The sequence below is a fragment of the Lissotriton vulgaris genome, chromosome 3_1 (genome assembly GCF_964263255.1).
Source record: "Lissotriton vulgaris chromosome 3_1, aLisVul1.2, whole genome shotgun sequence".
Taxonomy (NCBI): Eukaryota; Metazoa; Chordata; class Amphibia; order Caudata; family Salamandridae; genus Lissotriton; species Lissotriton vulgaris.
In genome coordinates this window covers 427,930,361-427,948,460 of record NC_141689.1, presented here as the reverse complement: position 1 = coordinate 427,948,460, position 18,100 = coordinate 427,930,361, and the positions used below count along the sequence as shown (strand labels likewise).

Here is an 18,100-nt window from a genome sequence, read left to right as displayed (position 1 = left end):
AACATTGCGGCGGGCGGTGCTGAAAGGACGCCTGCCACAATGCTAAAAATGCATATTGTGCGTTTCAAAGCACAACATGACAGGCACCGCGCGGTGCCTGCCATGTTGTATTCTGAAACGCAGGGGGGTACCATAGGTACCCCCCATGTGCCCCCCCTTCACCCTGGGGGCCTGCAACGGGCCCCCAAAGCAAAGACCGTATGCCTTTTCGTGGCGGCATTGCTGCCACGGAAAGGCATTGCCCACAGCACATCCTAATATGGCTGGCGGTGTCTGATAGACACCGCCCCCATATTAAACCATTTCTGCCGCGGTCGCAAGGCGACCTTGGCGTAAAAGCGGCAGACGGTCTTCCCGTCCGCCACGGTCCCCCCACCATTGTAATATGGCGGTGGGAAATAGGTGGCGAATGGGCACGGATGGCAGACCGATAGCCACCGCCTGCATGGCGTTGCTGTCACGGGGCTACAGGGCAGGAGGCGGACTTTAACTCTTCTCCGTTTCCGCCCCGTGGACAGGATTCCTGTGGCCCCTTTAACGTGGCCTGGGCTTTACCGGAGGAGGACTCATCGGCTGTGACGTCACCAGCTTTTCTCCAATCAAGAAGCGAGGCGGAGTTCAAAGGCCGCCTCCAGGAAATAGACGGCGCGAAAGCCGGGCGGATATCGAGTGAGGAGACACCAGAGCCGAGGAGCTTGGGCCAGGAGAAGGTTTACCGCCGCGAGGAGGAGGAAGAAGAAGACGGGCAGCCCAGTGGAACGGAGACGCCAGGAGGCCAACGTTGTCACGAGCCACCCCGCTGCACTTCTGGAGAAGTGTGGCTAGACAAGGCCGGGAATAACTCCTGCTGGGCGGTGGCACTGAACACTGGAACCTCCACGCCTGAAACAAGGACTTTGCCGTCCTGTATAAAGACTGTTTCTTGGAAATGCTTCTCCTCAAGGAGAGAGTATTTGTGTTGTATCAACTTTTGTTCCTCTAGAAACGAGGACTAGCTTTCATTTGACTGGCATGTTTGGTGGCTACCAATAAAGCACCTACTGAAATACGCAAAAGTGGTCCTGCTGGTTGCTTCGTAAGCCCCCCCTTCCCTGCATACCTCACAGGTGGCTATCCGTCCTCCATCCTAATCGGCCCCCTAGTCTTCAGATGGCACTTGATACCTATGTAAATTTTATGGATAATCAGGGACTGAAACTTAACGTTAAAAAAACCTTTGTTATGTCCTGTGGTCGAGGAAAAAATAGATCTTGTCCCCTGCTCGCTGGGAGTGACAAAATCGCACCTACTAAAATATTCTCCTACCTAGGTATTGTTTTAGAGGAATCAGGATCCTGGGGACCAGCCATAAAAAACAGGACACTGCTGTTCAAAAGATCAACGGCGGCATTAATGATATTCGCCAAAAAGATGGGGAAAAGGCCCCCGGAAATCCTATTGAAAATTTACCAGGCCAAGTGCATTAGTATAGCTGTATATGGAGCAGGCGTTTGAGGAGTCTATGACACATCACCTGTTAAAAGGGTAGAAAATGCATTTTTAAGATTCATTTTAGCTATTCCTCAAAGTACATCTGTTTTTAACTGTCACACCGAATTGGGGATTCGATATATCAGTGATTTAATTATTATGCAACCCTTATTGTTATGGCATAGAGCATAGACCTCACCTGATCTTGTTTTAAACAGGGAAATAATCAAAGATTCTATGGGCTTAGACCAGGCCACAAAGATCCCATGGTTAAACTACATCCGTAACCTCACTAATGATTTGGGAAAGCCCAAGTTTATTGTTAAACCAGACTCTTTACACACTATATCTAGGAAAGATTTTAAGGCACTCTGTTGGTATCATTTTGAAACCCTAAGATTAGGAGTGGAGTTAAACAAGAAAACTGTAGTACAACATCAACTTACCCTGGTCTCAGCCTCAATTCAACCTTACCTGGTCTGGTGTCAAGAGGGGTTTGATAGGTACATTCTGACCGGATTCAGATTTGATTACTACTTTCGTTTAATTACCTTTCCTAAAACAAATGATCGGTCCAGAAAGCTCTGCAAATGTCCGCGTGATAACCTATCTGATCAAACTACATTGCACATGATATTTTTTTGTAAGTTTTATACATCAGAAAGGGCTAGATGGATTAAACCTTTCTTAAAGCAGAGTTCATGGCGTCAATGTCGCCCGGCCCTATTGTTTTTACAACTTCTAAACGATATGTATTGTGTTGGTATAATAATCGTTTTTTTAAAAAGTATCTTGAGGAAAAGGAAAAGTTTAATTTGTTTTGAAAATTTTTACGGATGTATAATTGACATGAATTGTAATTCGTTTGATTGTATCAATTATTGAATGAATTGTCGCTTTTATGATTTTATGAAATTGTGAAATCGAATAAAGCTTTTCTACTACTACTACTACTACTTACCTGTTTAAGAAGAGGAGTCAAAATATTTGTTGTCTATATTATTTTTTACTCTATATTTTTTTACATCGATATTTTTTATATCTGTCAGTGAAGCCAGACAAGCTCTGGAACTAGCAACCAGCCAAGATTGAAATCATCTAGGAGCTCATGCAGTTCTGAAGAGAGGAGAAAACATGACTGTTTTCAACCTAACTACTCCATTCTATACCCTTGAGCTACAACCCAGGACAATAATAACTCCCTCAAGTACAATCTATAGTTAACAGATATGAACAGCTTGGCCAGCACACGTGCTTCATGTTCACAAAAGCTCTAACAATTTCGCAGTGATATTAATACAGGGAATGATTGTAACAAAGTCCATCCTTGCAGTTCCTGACGATCCCCCCTTCCTACCTATTCCTGTTCAAGACAACAAAAAATGCAGAAGGGACAATCCTGTGCAGTAACCAACTTAGTGGACTGTGGTCATAAGAGCCACCATAAAGGGGCCCCCCAGAGCCATCATATCTGCCAACTTTCCAATCCCCATAAACTGAACCCCTTTCTCTCACGTTTCTTCACACATCACAATGGTAAGCACTGCATTGGCAGAACACAGTAACCACCTCTCAGTGGTCAACACACAAACATGGGAACATTTATGTCACATCCTATGCTCAATGTCATATTCTCTGTCCCTTTATGTTTTTCCTGTCATCTGGTCGCATGCCCCTGCATGCGACAATGTTCGTCTTTCAATGATGTTCTAAGTTCTACTATCTTATGTAAAGCCACAAACTATTGTTATATTCAGTTGAATCCTGATCTTTGAAGAAACTTGTTCTTCCTTGCCGCATTGCGAATAAAGGAACTTTTTATCAAATTTGGATTTACATTCATTTCAATATTAGCGACGAGGGAAACCATTCAGCAACATGACTACAGAGTGGTGCTGTGAACCCACCTTCTTGGATAATTTGTGGATTTTTAAGAAAATTACTAGACAGTGAAGACCTTTCTTCTTTACTCAATTTGGATGGTATGTTAATTCGTTTTGTACTTTGATTGTACCTGCGGCAGTGTTTATGTATATACAAGAAGTGCTTTTGATTGCACCGCCGGCAGATAATAATTCCGTGCTGAAATTTAAGGATACCTTTGAAAAAATGCAAATTACCATCATGTAGTAATCTCAGGCTGGATACAGAACATGTATTTCAGATTAAGGGCCTTAAGTTTTTGTTTCACTGCTTCAAAGGAATTGAGTTTTTGTACCTTTTGCTTTATCCGAGAAGAATCTTATCATTTGGCCTTCAAATTCAGCCTTTTTACTCTTCATACATTTTGCAGTATTAAGTCTCTGTCTTCGCAATTTAAAGTCCGAGCTATTGTATTATGGTGTGCGGTGGTGCACCTGGGCAGTGCAGGATCACTAGTGCTCGATGAGCTGTTTCCACAAAAAAGAAGAGGTCCAGTATTACATTTTCTAAGTCTCTCAAATTCATTTTTCCAAGAATTCATTCATCACCGATCCATGTGCTCTCTCAGGGATTCCAAGAATCTAACAGGTACATGCATCAATATTGCATTTTGCGATTCCTTAATTGCGAAAAATAAGGAATCGCAATTAAGGAATTGCAAAATGCAATGCATCAAGAAATCGCTAAATAAATTGTGATTTCTTAATATTCCTTAATTGCGATTCACATTTTGCGAATCGCAATTAAGGAAAACCTTCCCATTGATTCCTATGGGCCAAAAGGCCCATAGGAATCAATGGGAAGGCATTAACATTTTGCGAATTTCATTTTGCGAATCGCAATTTGTTAATGCATTTCAAGGGTGCTGATGGGGGTCCAATGGCCCCCACCCCTGCACCCTTGAAATGTTTTTGTAAGTGCAAGTTTCACACACACATGTCCAAAGGACATGTGTGTGTGTAACATGACACTTTCAAAAAAGCATTTTTGAGCATTTTTAAAAGATTTCGCAAATTAACACGAGGTTCAACCTCGTGTTAATTTGCTCCCCCTATTTGCTAATTCGCAATTTTTTAAACATTCATGCATTGCATTTAAGGAATCGCAAAAATGCGATTCCTTAATTGCAATCGCATTTTCCGAAATCGCAAAAAATTGCGATTTCTTGTCATTTTTTGTTGTTGCATCCCAAATAGTGATTTAGGAATCGCAAACGGCCGAATTTTGCAATGTTGCGATTCGCACCGTTTGCGATTCCTAAATCCTTTGATGCATGTACCTGTTAGATTATTTCTCTTCGACCTTCCCCGGGCGTGACTTCATTTTCATTTGCAGAACCTTTACCTCCAACTTGAGCTAGTCAACTATTTTGTTCTGTTTCTTTTTCCTGCTTTGCAACTTTCCTGCGGGATTTGGATTGGTAATGGTTTAAGGTGGGTGGGGGGCATCCTCGCATTGGCTACCTACTTGTTGCCAGGATTACTTTTTCTACACTGGTTATCAGCGTTTAATGATCAATTTTGTTGTGTTGTGAGTGTCATGGGCATTAATCTTTCCCCATTGCGGGAAACCTGTTTGTTTTTGTCGGACCCTCAAGAGTTATGCTGCTATCACTGTTTCGGGGCTCCATGTCTCAGTGCAGTGTTCCTATTTCACCCCCTGAGCTTGTATGTTTAGAAGCCAGTGTCCACAGTGTTAGGCCTGGCACCTTAGGGGTTCTCCTCATAAGCAGGTCTCCCCCCCCCCCCATCCCCACCCCCTCGATTAACAACCTCTAATAGCCCAGACATATCACAAATGAGAGAAGTAAACTTGGCCGCATAACTACTTGAAAGAAAGAGGAAAAGGCACAGTACATTGTAAAGATCCATGTCAACATTACCTGCTGTTTTCAAGATATGAGATATGACGAATGCTTCTGTACCGTGCATTACTGAATTAGTCGATCTATTGTACAGTAGGTGATCGTGTATGACTTGATCACCAGCTAGATGACTACATAAACAGTACATGTATTTGTTTTCAGGCAACAGTTTGCAGCTCAACACCTTGGACCGATCCAAATTTAAGGAAATTACAATTACACGGAACTTCCTAGCTCCTATACCGGATCACTGTGTTCAGAGGAGTAAGTGGTGCAAGTCTATGTATCTGTGTGTTCAAAGCTACCAAGATGTTTTTTACTTTTGTTTTGTGTGTGGCTTTATTAGTTTCAGATTTTCACACCAATAACATCCTGGCTTACCCTTTAGTGGAAGATTTTTTATGTTTGGTTTGGATTTATTAATTGCTCTTCACAGAATTAATTCATGCTAAAGCCTTACAGAAAATCTGAGCAGTTGGACACAACATGAAATTTCTGTTAGTAGCCAAGCAACATTAAGAATGGAGTTTAGCTTCTTGAGGGCATTATAAATCTGCTGTTTTTATTCGTCACAATGGTGGTTGGAATCATTCCTGTTTTCACTTTGAAGGCACGTTTCTGTGTTATGCTTAGCACTGTGTGTTTTTTCTGGCTAATAACATGTCATCGTTTCAGAAATACTCCTCTTGCATCGCTGTCTCATCCTGCGGATTTACTGCGCTGAATCAATTCTCTACAATGAAAAAGTAAACACATTTATGTTAGTTGAAAATAATGTGTTTTCTGCTTTGTTGCAAAATCTGAAAGGCCCTTGATGCCTTTGAAAATGGTAAAATGCAAATATTTATTGCTTGTACTGTATTGAAGCTGCACGATTCATACCAGCTGTCTAAATACAGCCAATTATTAATTTAGTGTATGTGGCAGCAAATAAAGTGGCAGTCACATTTAATTCGGCCATGTCCTGCAGGTTCATGGATTTCGGGTCATCCCTGTTCTTCAGATATACTCTTGCTTCCTCAGTACTCTTTTTCATTTGTTTTTATACCTTTACTTTAAAAAACAAAAACGTAAAAATTGTAATTCACAGAGACTGCTAATTCAGTTTAGTGTTCAGGCTTCCTGCCTAATCATTACAATCAAGGTCTACATGGTCTCAAATATCACCCTTGTTTTTAGGACTACTGCTACTTTTTGATATAAATGCACAATTTTTAATAATGTACTCTCCTTTCGTCTATTTACAACCTTTACAGGCAAATTATAACACACACTAACTTCTCCACCCATGAAAATAAATTCTATTGTCACTCTTGGCCATTCCACCTCTACTGCTGCAAATGTGCTGCATAGTTTAAGGTAGACTTGTCAGCCTAAGGATGGTCTTCCCCATACTTTTGCATGTTTTGCTGAATACTTGTTTGTTGGCCTTAGTACTCTGTGCACTTTAACACTGCTCGCCAGTGTTAAAGTGCTTGTGCTATCTCCTTTAAACATGGTGATTTAATTTGCTTGTTAAGTCATAGTACAGTGGTACTATAGGTACCCAGGGCTGTAAATTAAATGCTGCAGCAATGATTGTGCCTCCCACTTATAACGCCTTTTAAACATGTCCAAGGTTTGCCATTGCAGGCTGTCTGTGCAATTTTAAAGTGTCATTTCAACCTGGCAAATACACCTTTTGCCAGGCCTAAACCTTACTTTTTAATACACTTACATTAGCCCTAGGGTATGCCTTAAACAGCCCAATGGGCAGGGTGTGTAGTTGAACATGGACTTTTACGTTTTACATGTCCTGTTGGTGGAGCACTCTCAAATAAGTTTTTTTATTTTTTCAAGGCTTACCTCTCCCATAGGATAACATTGGGTTACCCTATTACATTTAATAAGTCATAGCTTTTGATTGGGACCAGGTAGAAAAGTCATCTTTGGTCTCTGATGTTTATAACTTAAAACCCTCTATTATAGTAAAGTTGGATATTAAATCACAATTCGGAATATGCCACTTTAACAAAGCTGGCATAATCTTGTCATAAGCCTTAAGTGTCTGTGCCATGGATGGTGGGTTATCTCACCTCAGAGCTTAAGACAATCTCCAGGCTGACAACTGTGCATACCAGGCATGACGCAGAGATGGCGGAGGGCCCGGTGACTGCAATGGATGTCCTTGCAGGCTGTAAATACCCCGAGGAAACGGTGCAGGAAGTGCGGGCTGTCCTCAGCTACGTAATCTCGGCTTCACGCTGATACGAGGCTGCTAGGGAACTGTGGTGCTGCTGGTCGGCTGGAGCCAGATCTGGAGGCAGAGGCAGCACAAGTCAAGCTTCAGGTTGGAGCTCACCTCAGTCCCCGCGGTTTGGGAGTTGTGGACGGTCTTCCTCATTGGGGGATCCGAGATTGGGAGAGTGGAAGAGCAGCTCAGAGGAAGCCCTGCTAAGACCTTTCTATCATAGAAGGAAGGTGCTTTACCCGAGGATAAAGCTGATGGTAAGGCTGGGGTTAAGCCCTCAATATACACACAGCGCACCAGGATTATCAGGGCTTGCGAGGTGGGACAGGTCCCTGACTTCCCCTTTGAGACTCCCTCAGGAACTGTAAAAAATGTAAAGGACGTTAGGAAGGGGATGCGTGGGCAGCACAGTGGAGGCTCAGGGGGGACAGCCTGTGTTCAACTAAATACAAAATTGGGCGAATTCCCCGCTAAGAACTCAGGGGAGAGAGGTAACAAATCAACTACTCAACAGCTAAAAATAACCCCCTCACTTAAACCCTTTTTTAGTGTTACCTGATCTTCAATGGGGAGAGAGTGCTGCTGGAGCACCTCTAATGAAGAGTTCTAGAATGGAAATGCCTGCTGAGGACTGTAATTTGAATCAGTTGCATACTACAGGAGCATCTCCCCCAATAGAGGTCAATGAGGGTGAAGCGAGTCCAGGAAGAGTCCAAAATAATGCAGACTCTGTTCCTCTCAGTAACAGTTTTGAAGCATTGGCATTAGGAGAAGCTCAGGAAAGGGCAGAGGATCTACCTACAATGAGTAAGGCGAACGGTAAACCTAGAGAGGCGCCCAAGGAAAATGTTGAGGATTCACTGGCAGGTATCCTACTGGGGCTAAAAGAAGAAATTGAGAGCCATTTTGAAGTCTCAGAGGCCAATCAGGTTGATATTTAAGCCTCATGCTCTGAGTTAGCACAGAAACGTGATGAGATCGCCTCCCCAACCAAAGCAATGGAAGAAGAAGTTGGATCTATCAGGCAAGATGTGGCAAATATGCCACTGGGATTACCTCGCTGGTTAAACAAAACCAATCTTTAAGGGAGGATCTTGAGAGACTGGAAAATCACTCCTTTAGGAATAATTTAAGATTTCTGAACATCCCAGAGATGGAAGAAGGTACAGTATAAAGGCCTTTCTAATCGACCTTCAGCGAGATACAGTCCTAAAGGACAGAAAGGAAATTAATCTAGAACAGGCTATCCAGAAAGTGCACAGGGACCCTTTTAGGCGGAAGCCTAAACGGACTAAGCCAAGGGTGATCCTGGTGAATTTTCTTTCATATTCCGTCAAGGAGACTATCCTTAGTGAAGCTTTAGGAGCTGGGCCTTATGCAGTTAAAGAGTTTTCTGTTATTTTAAGATCCGACATATGCAAAGCAATAGAGCAGAGGCAATGGGAGCTTGGCAACATGATGGAGGACTTGAGGAAGTTGGGGGAATAGGTGCAACTGAAATTTCCTGCAATACTCCACATAATGTGGTACAATGAAATGTATAACTGTCGGGCAGTTGAGGATGTGGATGCACAAATAAACTCTGTAAAAAGACAAAAACAATAGAGGATGATCCTAAAATTTTCTAGCCAGGAGTTGAAATTTAGACGAGCTATAGAACGGCAAAAATGTGTTGATTACAGTTTTGTTCTGTAACACTAGTAGGCAGCTCGTGAGGCATATTTATGCCTACAAGGCTAGGAAGGGTTCCCCAGGGAAGGGCACGTGGGAGGGGTAAAGTTTTTGGTGGCGTAGGACACAGGAGGGTAGCAGCTGGGTAAAATCCAACTAAAGGAGGACCTCAGTATCACCAAATAAGCTATGTTTATTTCACTAGAAGGTGGAAAATAGTGCAGGGGGATAATGGCTGGAGAAGGTAAAAATATAGGCATTCTAACCTGGAATGTGAAAGCCATGCCCACAATATAATTCTCCAGGAGAAGCACCTGGTTTCAAGGGAAAGCAAAGAGCTATTCCGCAGGTATGGATGGATTAAACGTTTTGCAGTGTCAGATCAAGAGCAATGTTGTTATGGGGTTGTAATCCTGACAAGGAAGGGTTCTGGGGTGGAGGCCACAGGTGGGTCTTAGCTGGAATGAATGTGTAGATTTTGAATTTATCTGTGTTAGGTTTTATGGACCAAACATGGATGAACCATAGCATATCGTTAACTTGGAATTTAACTTGATTGAGGCTTCAACTCCGTTGATCATGGGTGGTGATTTCAATGTCCTAGGACATTGTGCTTGATCGATCAACTCAGCGAGTAGGTGCTCAGGCCCCCAGGATTAGAAGGGCTCTCAGGAATATGTTGCAGAATTTAGGGTTGGTAGATGTATGGAGGCATTTAAAAGGGCAGGCAGAGGGTACACCTTCCACAGTAAAAAGTATGGCCACAATTTTAGGTTGGAATATTTTTGTTGTGGAAAGGTGATTATTAATGAACATAAAAGAGGGTACACACCACCCGGCACACGTCTCAGACCATTCTGCTGTTACTATGATATTACAAGTTCCCAGAAGTAAGCCTAATATAAGGGGTATCATAAAGCGCGCCCTTCTCTTAGATAACTAGAGGTGCTTGCTTTAAAAAAGGCCATATTTGAGTACTTTTTGAATATTATAGGACCAGCTTCACCAGTAGTAGTATGGGATGATTTTAAAGCATATATTTGGGGGCTACTGAAAAGCTTGAGTTGTTCTAAGATCAGGGAAGAGAGGGTAGAGCTGGCTAGTATGGAAAAAGCTGTTGGAGCCCTTGAGGTCTCTCTGCAGTTGTCGAGTGGGGGGAAAGAAGCCGAAATGCTACTTAAACAGCTTGAAAAGGCACAGCTAGGAGGGTAGCCTGGCGGCACTGGAAGGGAAAGCTAAAGGGACAAATGAACAACTCACACAACTGTGGCAGGCTAACATTCAATAAGCAGAACTTCTGGAGGAACTGCGGGTTTTTGCTTACAGGCTATAAACACAAAGACAGCACACGCAAGCTGACAGGTTGGGACCACTGCTAGCACGATTGGTTCGAAACGCCCCATTGCCTACACCCATACTAGAAATTCGGAACAGTGTGGATGTAGCGGTGGACACGCAATTGGACATTATTGCTGCATTTAGGGACTACTATGAGCATCTTTACGGCTTATTACCTGGACTTATTGACACTGAATTTGAACCTTTTTTCGAAGGTTTACGCCTCCCCCAACTTACACAGCAACAACGAGATGAAATAATGCGGCCAATAACAGGCGCAGAAATCCAGCAGGCGATAAAGGCTTTACTACGTAACAAAACCCCAGGGAATGATGGTCTGCGGATTGAATTTTACGCAGTATTTGCTGACTTGCTAACTCCTCGTTTGCAGTGCATATGTCGTGAATCGTTAGAGGGAAGTGAGCTCCCCGCTACTTCCCTACAGGCGTTAGTGATTTCTTTATTGAAACCCGGGAGGGATGTTTTGCTCATTTCGAGGTAAAGACTCTTATCATTCCTCAACACGGACTATAAAATTCTGAGTACGTTGTTGGCCACTCGTCTAGGTCAGTTTATGCCTACGCTAATACACACCGATCAATGTGGGTTTGTTCCTGGTAGGAACACGGCACTCAACATCAGATGCCTGCACCAGGTCATGCTGGGCACGCGCGACACAGGAACTAGGGAAGGTTGCATATCACTTGATCTGCGGCAGGTGTTTGATTCCTTACACTGGTAATATATGTTCTATGGCCTTGCACGTTTCGGGATACCTGAGGAGTATATAGCATGGGTGTGTGTAGTACATAAGTATGTGCTCTAGTTTTTGTAGAATGTAATTACTTAATTCAGAATATATTCCTGTATTGTTCCATGTTTGCTTGTAAAGTAGAGTTCTGTTCTATAACAGTTACTGGTTGCTTTTGTAAGGAGCAGTCCGCTCTTGTTACTTCTCTATATCTTATTAAATATCTCTACCAATCTCACTGGTATCAGTCTACTTCCTTTACTACAATTTTGGCGACGAGGATGGGATACACCATTCTCTGGAAGACACTGGCAGCAGAATTGAGACCGAAAGGGAGGCGTGTCATTTGAAATGTGCCTTAGGGTGTGATAAAAGCTGTCAAGTATTTTGAATCTTTGTGTAAGTTGATTTGATGGTAGGCACTCCTAAGATCTAACTTAGAAAACACCTTAGCGCCTTTTAGAGTGGTGACGAGTTCTGAAATATTGGGTAATGGAAACGTGTCTGCAACCACACACTGGTTTAATGATCTTAAATCCACACAGATGCGGAGTTTGCCATTAAACTTCTTTGTGACCACAATCGGAGAAACCCATGGTGAAGCCTCTACAGGTTCTATGACCCCAGATGCCAACATATCTTGAATGAGCCCCTTAACTTCCTCTCTTACAACAATAGGAATCCGTCTGACTTTGTGTTGTACTCGAATGGAACCCTTTTTAAAAATAATCTTGTGAGAATAACCTTTTAATTGACCTAACCCTTCTCTAAATACACTTTTAGCATCAGCGAGGATAGTACACAAATCCCCATCTTCAACGATCATGACATGAGGGTAAGAGCGGGGATTAACAATAATGCATAGGTCATACTGATGAACCCACCCAAGAATGGCAGGTCCAGATACTGAAACATAAACTTTGCCTTGAATACGTCTGTGTGAAAATATGATGTCTGCTTCAAAATAACCTAAAATATCTATGGATTCCCCTTGATGGGTGAGTTTTTCATGGAGTTCTCAACAGCAAGAATGTTTTGAGAATATAAAAAAAGAAATTTGGAACGCAAAAGTATTATCACCTTTTGATGTACACAACAAATCTGTTCTTACAGTGAATGCTAGTTCAACTAGTTTGGGAGCTATGCTTTTTCAAACTAAAGCAGGGTCTGACTATTCTGTCGCCTTTGCCTCTCGGACTCTAACTGATGCTGAGAAGAACTATTCGGTTATCGGAAGAGAAGCACTGGCTGCTTCTTGGGCTGTGGAGTATTTCAGAACCTATCTGTGGGGCAGGAAATTCATTTTTATATCAGATCATAAACCACTACTTACAATTTTTTCTCCTGGAGGTACTGGCAAAGGTTCAGCCAGACTTGTCAAACTAGCTGCTAAACTTCAAGAGTTCCAGTTTTCCATTGATTATATTCAGGGGTGGAAAAATATACAGGCCGACTGTTTATCAAGGATGTCTTTAGATTGGCGTACTATTCCTGACTCTCTTGTTTCTGACGATGCTGATGAAATTGCTGTTGCTTCTGTAGATGATGCCGTGTTTGTTGGTGAGGGAGTTTTTGAGGTTTGTGACTGGGAACATGAAATGGTTTCTGATGAAACTCTTCAAGAAGTTATCAAACTTCTCAGGCTTGACCCAAGGAGAGAAAGTTCTGTCCCTTTGGCTGTCAAACCTTTTATTATTGATCTTGCTATTATCAACTATTTTATTTTGGTTAAAGGTGAAAAATGTATACCTCCTTTGGCTATCAGATGTAAACTCTTAGCTTTAGCACATGAGGGGCACCTGGGTCAGACTCTTACACAACGGACACTCAAGAATCACTTCTGGTGGCCAGGAATGGATTCTCATGTTGTGGAATGGGTGGAGAACTGTTCTATTTGTAGGGAAGGTGAGAAGAGACTTAAAGTGGGTCCGAAGTCTACAGATTCACACATAACAACCCCAGGTTCATCCTGGCACACGATTTCTTTGGATTTTATTGGTCCTATGGGGGAATTAAATGAAAAAGACAGGTTTGTCATTATTGTGGTTGATATTTATTTTAAATGGTTGGTTGTAGAGTTCACCAACAATGTTACCACTGAAAGAACTATTAAGTTCTTAGGCAATCTTTGTAAAGATGAAGGTATTCCTGCAGTCATCATCACAGATAATGGTACACAACTTACTTCTAAAGAGATGCAAACATTTCTAAAGAGTTGTGGTGTTTCACACCATCGCACTTCTTTGTACAATCCCCAAGGAAATGGAGCATGTGATAGAGCTTACAAGGTGGTAAAAGGGATTATACAGATGGCCTATGCCAATGGTTCTATTGTGCGGAAGATGGTTAATGAGATGTTATGGCCTATCGCACTACTCCCTTGCTTGATGGTCAACTTTCCCCTTTTCAACTTATGAGAGGACGGCTCCTGGGTTGAAATTGGTACCATCCTGGTTGAGGCAGGTTGTTACCTTACAAACCAAAACATCTGTCTTACCTGCTTCTACTAAAGCCTCATCTCCCTTTATGGTAGGTGATCTGGTTAAAATTAAGAGTGGCAGAGTGCAAAAAGGATTGTCCAAGTTCAAAGGACCTTTTACTGTCAAGAATGTTCTTGATCATTGTATAATTCTCAACAATGGTGAATGTTGGAATTTCAGGAGAGTAGCACTATACAAAGAGGTGCTTTAATTTCTATAAAAAATGTCAACAATGGAGCCTCTTCTTCTCTTTGTAATAGTGGTTATCTCCTAGCGCACACTCCTGTTGAAACTACTTTACAAGTTCCAACAGGTAAACCACGTGATGTGGGTGGTGGAGATGCTCCTAATTCTGATAATCTTTCTTTACAAACAGCTAACCTAACTAATGGTGGTTTACTCAGTGATCGCACTCCAAGATATCGAAGACCACCAATTATTTACAAGATTTTGTTTGTTAGAGATTTCTTTATGCTAATCGTTTTTTTCTCTTTTGTTTTATTATTAACAATAGAAAGGAAGAAGATGTGTAGTACAAAAGTATGTGCTCTAGTCTTTGTAGAATGTAATTACTTCATTCAGAATGTAATCCTGTATTGTTCCATGTTTGCTTGTAAAGTAGAGTTCTGTTCTATAACAGTTACTGGTTGCTTTTGTAAGGAGCAGTCCGCTCTTGCTACTTCTCTATATCTTATTAAATATCTCAACCAACGCGCGGGCATCCACGGGTCAGCATATTTCTTGGCAATATGGAGTGGCGCGGGAACCAGACAGGGCTGCCCCTTGTCACCGTTACTGTTTATCCTGGCACTGGAGCCGCTTCGGCACAGACTCCGTGCATTAGCAGATTGTAAGGGTATAACGCATGGTAGTACATCCCACACAGTCTCGGCCTACGCAGATGATCTCATTCTTTATATCAAAGACATGGACGCAGACCCTCACCCAATGCCCTACATTTTTTAGTCATTCCAAGGCCTTTCTGGCCTGGCTAATAATGCAACCAAGTCATACGCATATTTCTTTGATAGCAATGAGAGGAGCGGTAACTTTAAGTTTGGCCCCTTGTCCTTCCACATAGCACTTGATACCTTTAAATACCTCAGAATACAGGTTTATCGCGATGCCACGGACCTCCTGGATGGAAATCTGGCACATGCGATCGCCGCTCTCAGACCTCAAGTTCAGTTCTGGGTCTCGTTACCTCTATCGGTAGTGGGCAGAGTAGCCATTGCAAAAATGGTGCTGCTACCGCGGCTCTTATATTATTTCACCAACTTGCCGATACTAGTCCCCATGAGGATTTTTAAAACATTGAATTCTCTGGTGACAGACCTGATATGGGGTACTGGGCATAGACGTATTAACCTAGGGAAATTACGACACAAGGGGGGATGGGTGTACCGGATTTACGTGCGTATTGCTACGCCAGCCAATTACAATGGCTAGCATATTGGCTTGCAGGACGTAATTTGCATGAATTGGATATGACATCACGGGACAGGGATAGGGTACTCATCCACAGGCTCTTACTTCCGCAGGCCCTCCTAGCGACATCGACGCCCCACTTATTGAAATTAGCTATGCTTTACTGGCGGAGTACAGTGAGGTACACTGGACGAACGACACCGTATGCCCCTACTATTCCTCTGCTGGGTATCCCTTCACGTTCTGGACTGGCCACTACCCATTCTCTACGAGCATGGACTGAAGCGGGCCTCACCACAATAGGAGAATTTTTTTCGGAGGGTGTATTAATGGCACACAAGACATTTGTGCTAGTCCATGGTGCCCCTGTTACGTTGTTCCTCTTACATGCAAATATAGCTAGATATATACGCACTACGTGGTCACCCAAGGACACTGAACCATCTACGAATACATTGCTTCCCATGCAATATCTAATGGGAAATGGGGCACGACTGACAAAATGGCTAAACCACGGGATTTGAACTGAGAGGGGGATCTCATTACGCCCGCTACGTGACATATTGGGAAGGGGATGTAGGCCGTGCATTTACAGTCAAAGAATGGGACACTATCTTGGGGTACCCCAAAGAGGTCTCTCGTAATCCTAAATTAAAATTTATACAATTGATGTTGCTACACAGAGCTTATCTAACCCCACACAGACTGAGCGTTATGTTCCAGTGTGCAAGATGGCCGCCGTGAGGCCGTAGGGGATGGTCGCTCTTTCCCTCCTCTCCCGAGGAGATCGTCTCTGAATTTACTTACTCTCCGACTGCTTGTTTCCTCCGTTTAAACTATTATCCCCGAAAAAGCCCCAGATCTAAGAACTCGAGATGTGGAAAAAAGAAAGCTGAAAAGCGGCAAGAAATTGACAAGTTATATCAAAAGCGATGGAGAGCTAGGAATGCTTGCTTCACTCTGTACTTGGTCGGCCCACACCTCATCTCTTTCTTGGAGGCTATCTATACTGCTGGACACAATAAGACACTGTTACTTTGGTTGGAGTAGCCTGAAACGAATTATGGCTCCAAAATTTCAGAAGCCCCACAAGGAACACAGGGAGCCTCGAGAGAAGGAGGGTGAAGAAGGAGATTCCAGCGATGTTGGTGCGCCAGCGGCTAACCTTAGGGCAAAGTCCCTGCTGAGAGTACAAGCTTGCAAGGAAGCTGCCAGAGGCGCCGAAGGGGAAAAGACAGCAAAAGTCCCAAGTGTGCAGAAGATAAAAGAAAAAGAAGCGGAAAAAAAGAAGGCAGGTTCCAGTAAAAAGAACAAAGTTCGAACAATGGCTGTTGACATGGGCGGCGGAATGGGAAGAGAAATGGTTCTCCGCCAGCCTACCTTATTTGAATCTTTCTCTCCATCGCCGGTGAGCACAGCGGCAGAACAGATACAGATACAGTCTTGTCCACAGACTCAGACCCAGATGCAGCCACTCCTCTCGCCTTTCCTGCCCGATGTTACAGAAGCAGCTGATGTGTCTGACATTCATAGTGGGGCACGTAGTGAGAGTGGGAGTAACGCGCAGGCAGTTGAAACGCAGGCGGAGCTGTCGGTCTCAGAGCGTGAGATGCGAGAGGTGCACAGAGGGATCAGCGCGGAGACGCCAAAGGATGCAGAGGAAGCGAGAAAAATGGTGAAGGGTTCAACAATACGATCAAAGGAGCTTCTGGTGCTTCTAGTGCTAGTGCTTCTCAGCAGACACAGACGCGGATAGCAGGGGAACAAGACTATCCGGATGCTCAACCGACTATCGGTATACAGGTACAGGGGCACGCTGCAGAGCAGCTTTTGACCTCTATTGGGGTGTTGGCGACGGCAGATGGGGGCGCTTTGCAAGACCCAAGTACTGTGAGTGGAGGGCTCAACCTGCCCCTTAATGGTATAAATGGTATAAATGGTGAAATCGATGGTAACAAGGCAGTTCAATCTGGCAACAATGACATTATTTGCACCGATTTCACTGTGGTAAAGATAATTAGTACTAGTACAATCGCACCAGCCTTACTAGCTCTACCAGTAGAAGATTTAAGTACTAAAGTATCTGACTCTTCAAGGAAGACCTCGGGTGATAAATTGGAGAAACAAGTTAATGTAAGGGATTCTGCGTCAAACGCTAACTTTGGTACAGATTCAGGTGCCGTGAATTCGAGACATTTTCAAACTGACTCTGGGGGTCAAACAGGGATAAAAGCAGCTATTACAAACGTAGAGGGAATACAAGCTGATACTGATTTGATGGTAGAAGGCCCAAATACTGCTCCATCAGCCACGGGTTCACCTAGCGATGAATGCTTCTTTACTGGGAATGATGACGAAGAAGATAAGGAGGAGGAGGAGGAGGAATCAGGTTCAGCTTTAAGTGAAGGTCTGGACACGGACACAGATTCAGATTCAACATCATTATCCCCGGAGAGTCAGGAGTCAGATTTAGAAGTTTCAGAAGTAGAACAAGATACTGTGCACAAGGGGTGCGCGGGCCAAAGGCTAACGAAATCAAAGCACAGATTGCGTAGTAGAGCTAAGAACTCCTTAAGTCCTGCTCAATCGGGGGTTGCAAAAAAGCTGGATTGGGATTATTCGGCCACTTCGCAATTATATCATGAGGGAGCTAGTGGCTCACAGCAACCCCATCTACATCTACAGACAATGGAATTAAGTCCTAAATCTAGCCCTAAGTCTAACTCTAACTTTGATCTTTTGTTTACAACTTTAAAACAAATCCAGAGTGAAGCCAGAGCTGAGAGCCGAAGGGCAAGGCATGCTAATAAAAAAATACAGGGATCACTACGTAAAGTAGATAAACTCTATGCAGAAGTGGCAGGTCGAGTTTCAGAGGTGGAGGAAAGAACAGGCAAATTGGGAGATGAGGTGGGGAAACTGCAGGAAATTAGACTGGAACAAGA

General features: G+C 43.2%; 1 protein-coding gene across 1 annotated transcript in view; it reads left to right on the top strand.

Annotated features, from left to right (window-relative positions):
• The window catches only part of ANKRD55 (ankyrin repeat domain 55), a 1,082,889-nt gene that overhangs the window by 975,854 nt on the left and 88,935 nt on the right, over positions 1 to 18,100 (top strand). The window contains exon 10 of the mRNA XM_086960649.1: positions 5,420 to 5,521. Within this exon, the coding sequence (XP_086816775.1) occupies positions 5,420 to 5,521 (102 nt within the window). The remainder of the gene's footprint in view (positions 1 to 5,419; positions 5,522 to 18,100) is intronic.